This window comes from Myotis myotis, unplaced genomic scaffold (genome assembly GCF_014108235.1).
Source record: "Myotis myotis isolate mMyoMyo1 unplaced genomic scaffold, mMyoMyo1.p scaffold_m19_p_2, whole genome shotgun sequence".
NCBI classification, from domain to species: domain Eukaryota; kingdom Metazoa; phylum Chordata; class Mammalia; order Chiroptera; family Vespertilionidae; genus Myotis; species Myotis myotis.
In genome coordinates, this window is record NW_023416324.1 from 16,620,491 (window position 1) to 16,626,423 (window position 5,933).

General features: G+C 46.7%; 1 protein-coding gene across 1 annotated transcript; it reads left to right on the plus strand.

Annotated features, from left to right (window-relative positions):
• The first annotated feature begins 207 nt into the window (after positions 1 to 207).
• ATP5IF1 (ATP synthase inhibitory factor subunit 1) lies at positions 208 to 3,191 on the plus strand. The gene is made up of 3 exons (XM_036352050.1): positions 208 to 370; positions 465 to 556; positions 2,932 to 3,191. The coding sequence occupies exons 1-3, from the start codon at positions 284 to 286 to the stop codon at positions 3,077 to 3,079; spliced, it is 327 nt and encodes a 108-aa protein (XP_036207943.1). The 5' UTR covers positions 208 to 283; the 3' UTR covers positions 3,080 to 3,191.
• The last annotated feature ends 2,742 nt before the right edge of the window (positions 3,192 to 5,933 follow it).

Genomic DNA, 5,933 nt, shown 5'->3' on the forward strand with positions numbered 1-5,933 from the left:
CTTCTGACCCTCCCTCGCCGGGGACTCGCCTCCAACGTCCTCCCATTCTTGTTTTCCTATCGTTTGGCCCAGGAGACCTTGCTCGGGGTTGGCTACGAATAGGCCCGCCTCCTGCTCAGGATTCGCCGCGAACCACACCCGCCCCGCCTTCTCCTTTCCATGATTCGCTGCTCCCGGGCTCATCCCGCCCCTCCGAGGAAAGGATTGGTCGCCGGCCGTCTGCGCCGTTAGCGCCTCGGGAGCCCGCACCGTCTGCGTCCGGAGCTGCGCGGCACTGACGACCATGGCGGTCCCGGCGACGGCGGCGCGGCTGCGGCTCGGAGCGTGGGGAGTGCGGGCCATGCAAGCCGGAGGCTTCGGCTGCGGACGGGTAGGCCCGCGGCAGCGGCCGCTGCCCCCGCCCTGAGCGCGGACGCCGTCCCCCGCCCCCCACACCTTTCCCAATGTCATGTCTCTCTCCGCAGTCAGCGAATTTCAGCACCGACTCGGGCGCCATCAGGGAAGCCGGTGGGAGCTTCGCGAGAAGAGAGAAGGCTGAAGAGGAACGATACTTCCGGTGAGGCCCCGGGGCGGAGTCCAGCCTCGGACTCGCAGAGCCCGCCGGCCTTCTGACACTGCCGGTCGCCGTCCCCGCCCCTCCCCGGTGCCGGGTCGCCCCCTCCCCCGCAGAGCCCCCTGGTTCCGGAGCCCTGACACCCTTGCTCCTAGTGCCCTGCTGTGTAGTCCCAGGGCCCCCAGTCCAAGCCATTTCCACCTGCGCTTCTCCATTACTCTCAAGCCACGGCCCGATTCTTCCAGAATCGTTTGCCATCCCCACCCGTGGAGTTCTTCCCAGATCGTGCGAAGCGCCCCGAGCCTTTGCATTGTCTGGATCCAACCTCCGAGTTTGCTCCCTGCGCCAACACCCAGGATCCTTCTGTGATGTTTTCTCCTCCACACGCCTTAGCTTTGCTGGCCCCTGAAGGATGGATCCCCTGACTCTTCAGACCCACTCCTCGACCTCCACAGGCCTAACTTGGCCAGAGCGAGAGGGTCATATAGGAGCTGAGTGCTCCAGATTTGAAATTCCCTTCCTCATTTCCTGGAGGCTTTTGCCCGGCTCCGCCCAGCTGGATGACTTTCTTAGAGTCTGGAGTGGGGCCCGCCGGTGTTGCTCAGTGGTTGGGCATCACCTATAAACCAGGAGGTAACCGTTCGGGTCAGGGCACATGCTCAGGTGACGGGCTCTATCCCTAGTGGGGGCTGTGCAGGAGGCAGCCGATCAATGATTCTGTCATTGACGTTTCCATATCTCTTTTCCTCTCTGAAATCAATTTTTTTTAAAAAATTTTTAAAAAACAGTATGGAGTGGGCCCTAGCTGGTTTGGCTTAGTGGATAGAGCGACTGGCTTGCAGACCGGGTCCGGAAGGGCAGGTTCCTCCCCGCCAGGGTCCTGGTCCGGTTCATGCAGGAGGCAACACATGGATGTTTCTCTTTCTCTCTCTCTTCCACTCTTCCTAAAAATCAATGGGAAAATATCCCCGGGTGAGGACTAACAAAAAAAAGAGTATGGAGTGGCCTGGGCCTCTACATTTTTACCAACCCTGAGTTATCTTTTACTGACTTCTCTGCACAGTAAGGAATAGCATAGAACTTATCTCTGCTTCTCCTTTGGCCATCTTTTCACTTCTGCCTTCTCTTCCTCACTCTTAAGAATTATCACCTTGACCCTGGCCGCTGTGCCTCAGTTGGTTAAGCCTCACCCATGCTCGGAAGGGTTGCTGATTCCATTTCATGAATGTTTCTCTCTTCTCCCTTCCTCTTTCTCTGTAAAAATCAATAAACTATTCTTAAAGGGAAAAAAAAAAGAATTATCACCATGGCCCCTGCCATACCAGAAATCCAAAGTACAGCCCTTAAAGACCACCTAAGTGGGCTCCTATATATTTTTAAATATATTTTTTTTTATTTCAGACAGGAAGAGAGAGAGAAACATCTATGATGAGAGAGAATCATTGATCGGCTGCCTCCTGCATGCCCCCTACTTGGGATCAAGCTGGAAACCCTGGCATGTGGCCTTGACCAGAACCAAACCTGGGACCCTTCAGTCTGCAGGCTGACACTCTATCCACTGAGCCAAACCAGCTAGTAGAAGGCTCTCTCTCTCTCTTTCTCTCTCTCTCTCTCTCTCTCTCTCTCTCTATCCTCACCCGAAGATGTTTTTATTGTTTTTTTGTTTGTTTTTTAGAGAGAGAGAGAAACATCAAAGTGAGAAAAATATTGATTGGTTGCCTCCCATACACACTGCAACACAGGTTCGAGCCCACAACCTAGATATGTGCCCTGACCAGGAAGCAGTCCCGCAACCTTTCGATGTATAGGACGACATTCCAACCAACAGGGCCACCCAGCCAGGGCTATATTGTTTCTAAACTGGACTGCCAAGTGCTGCCCATGCAATAGGTCCCTTTCCCCACTTCTTTTTGGCCTTTACAGTGGGCCATGCATTTCTCTAGGCCAAGAAAGCCCTAGGTAAATCAGGATAGGTTGCAAATATTTGTCCTTTAACTATACCCCTTTGTCTATTCCTCATTTCCCCAAAAAGGGATTCTGTTCTCTTGGTTATTCCTCTGATAATGTCTTGGGACATACATCACACCTCTGTGGAGTTTTCTGTTCTAAAGAGGAATGTAAAGGGAGTAGCTCATGAATGATGTAATTTCAGGCACTAGCACCAGAAAAAATGGAATCATTTTGGTCATTTCCTAAAGATGGGTACATGTTAAGGTGGAGTATTCTTTCACTAGTGGGGCTTGAGGAGGTAGAAGAGGATGACCAGCCAGACTCCCGTGGGATTGGGACTCCTTCGCCTTAGGTATTGCAGGTTATGCTTAAAGATCTCCTAGGGGTGATGGATTAGGATTAAACCCAGAGCCATTGTTTACTTGTAGAGAGCGGACTAAAGAACAACTGGCAGCCCTGAAGAAACACCATGAGGAAGAGATCAATCATCACAAAAAGGAGATTGAGCGTCTGCAGAAAGAAATTGAGCGGCACAAGCAGAACATCAAGAAACTGAAAGATCATGGTGATGATTAAGTGCACACAGTTCCCCATAGAATGGCTACATACTGTCCACTTCTATGAAGACATAGTTCTGGTAACTAATATCTGTGCTGCCAGCAGATTATAATAAATTGTGATCAGTGAACTGTGTCTAATGCCTTCTACGGTCTGGAGAGGGGTGGGAACACTAAATGCTAAAATGTATCAGACAGGTTATCTGCACTTACAGACAAAGCACAGCAGGATAAGTGCTGTGTCACGTGGGGAGAAGCGGGGGGGGGGTGGGGCGCGGGTGTGACATAGGGAGAGGCCCCTTTCCCTGTCTGAGTCAGAGAAAGCTTCTTGAAGGGTAAACCCCAACCCAAGGTCAAGAGCAGCCTGGAAAACAGATGAGTAGTTGCTTAAAAGGTACAATCCAAGGAACCATCAGTCCATTTTGCGTTTATAAAATGGATTAGAGAACTCTTCATATGAACTAGTTATCCTTGTTCTAATTATTTTTGTGCAGATGGAGAGAACTGGAATTAGAAATGATGTGTTGCCTACGGTTAGTAAATTAGAGTTGAAATTTGGCATCTAGGGTTTTTGATTTCTAATCCAAGTCTATTAATAGCAGAGAATCACAATTATATCCTAGGTTATATTTTGCTCCCCCGACCTTGCTCTTGATTCAAAATAGATTTTTAACTAGTAGTATAACTCCTCTAAGCCCCCAAAAAAGTTATTTTTGAGGTGATTTTTAGGGCCATTGGCAAGACATTTTCTTTTCTTTTTTTTCTTTTTTTTTTAAATATATATCTTATTGATTTTTTACAGAGAGGAAGGGAGAGAGAGAGAGAGAGTTAGAAACATCGATGAGAGAGAATCATCCATCAGCTGCCTCCTGCACATCTCCCACTGGGGATATGCCCGCAACCCAGGTACATGCCCTTGACCGGAATCGAACCTGGGACCTCTCAGTCCGCAGGCCGACGCTCTATCCACTGAGCCAAACTGGTTTCGGCGGCAAGACATTTTCAGTTCAACAATTCATTAGATCATTTGCCCCAGAATTACTATGAACAATTTGTTGCAAGACCCTATTATTACTTGTACACAAAGGCTTTAGGGCCATTGAATGATAAAACCTTGGACAAGTCAATGACCCTGATCTTGCAGACAAGACACTAGATGGCAGTTTTCAAAACACTTGCCCGTGATGCTGCTGATGGAAAGTTTATAAATAGTCCTGAGGTATAAGTACTGAAATTCAAGTGGCCAACAACAAAATGATCTCCAAGACAAAGTACAAGAAATGACCATGCTAAGGTCACATGCCTTTTTGAAAATTTTACAGCAGTACAAAATTTGGAAAGTTTACAAATGACATAAGAAACAAGTAACATCTTTCATTTTGCTCTTTTAAAAAATCTTCACCCAAGGATATGTTTTTACTGATTTTAGAGAAAGGGGAAGGTTGCCTCCTGTGTGCGCCCAACCAGGGATCAAATCCAAAACCTAGGCCTGTTCCCCCATCCCAGAAACGAACTGGCAGCCTTTGGCAGCCTTTCAGTGCTCCAACCAACTGAACCACACAATCAGGATCATTTTGCTCTTTTTTTTTTTTTTTTTTTTTTTTACTAAAATTAAAAAAGCATACAAAATCCCCTAAAAGTCTAATGATAAGATTGGGTAAAGCAAGCAGAAGTTAAAACTTTAAAATGAAGATGAAGATGCCCTAACTGGTTTGGCTCAGTGGACAGAGCATAGGCCTGCGGACTCAAGGGTCCCAGGTTTGATTCCGGTCAAGGGCATGTACCTTGGTTGTGGGCACATCCCCAGTAGGGGGTGTACAGGAGGCAGCTGATCAATGTTTCTCTCTCATCGATGTTGCTGACTCTATCCCTCTCCCTCCCTCTCTGTAAAAAATCAATAAAAATCTATTAAAAATAAATTAAATAAATAAATAAATAAAAGCCAAACCGGTTTGGTTCCATGGATAGAGCTTGGTTCCATGGATAGAGCGTCAGCCTGCGGACTGAAAGTTTCCAGGTTCGGTTGCGGTCAAGGGCATGTACCTTGGTTGCGGGCACATCCCCAGTAGGAGGTGTGCAAGAGGCAGCTGGTCGATGTTTCTCTCTCATTGATGTTTCTAACTCTCTATCCCTCTCCCTTCCTCTCTGAAAAAAATCAATAAAATATATTTTAAATAAAATAAAATGAAGATGAATCGTAACATGAATTCTTAAAGAAGTAAAATAATTTTTGGAGCAGCCTAATTTAAGACTAGCAAATGTTACCCTGGCCGGTTTGGTTCAGTGGATAGAGCGTCAGCCTGTGGACTGAAGGGTCCCAGGTTTGATTCCGGTCAAGGGTCTTGGTTGCGGGCACATCCGCAGTAGGGGATGTGTAGGAGGCAGCTGATCCGATATTTCTAACTCTTTATCCCTCTTCCTTCCTCTCTGTAAAAAAAATCAAATACATTAAAAAAAAAAAAAAAAAGACTAGCAAATATCCATGGTCCAGCAGCATCTGGGAAACTTGTTAGAAATGGAAATTCTCATCACAGACTTGCTGAGACTGAGGGTGGGACCCAGCAATCTTTTAACAAGCTCCCCCAGGTGATTCTAATTTGCACTAAAGTTTGAGGACCACTATACTACAAATACAATAGTTTCTGAAATTTGCTGGCCTTGGGCATAGAACACTTTTGTAAAGGCATTTTATTAAGTATAATCATGATACATATTTCTTTTTTTTTAATTGAATTTATTGGGGTGACATTGGCTAATACAATTATATAGGTTTCGGGTATACAATTCTGCAATACATTGTCTGTATATTGTATTGTGTATTTACCACCCCCAGTCAAATATCCTTTCATCACCATAATATAGGGTTTTTTTAT

Excerpts from the sequence above, each read along its gene's own strand:
- ATP5IF1 (XM_036352050.1), top strand. The coding sequence starts at position 284 with ATGGCGGTCCCGGCGACGGCGGCGCGGCTGCGGCTCGGAGCGTGGGGA. Across the intron at positions 371-464 it reads GAGGCTTCGGCTGCGGACGG|TCAGCGAATTTCAGCACCGA; the intron begins GTAGGCCCGCGG and ends CTCTCTCCGCAG. Across the intron at positions 557-2,931 it reads GAAGAGGAACGATACTTCCG|AGAGCGGACTAAAGAACAAC; the intron begins GTGAGGCCCCGG and ends GTTTACTTGTAG.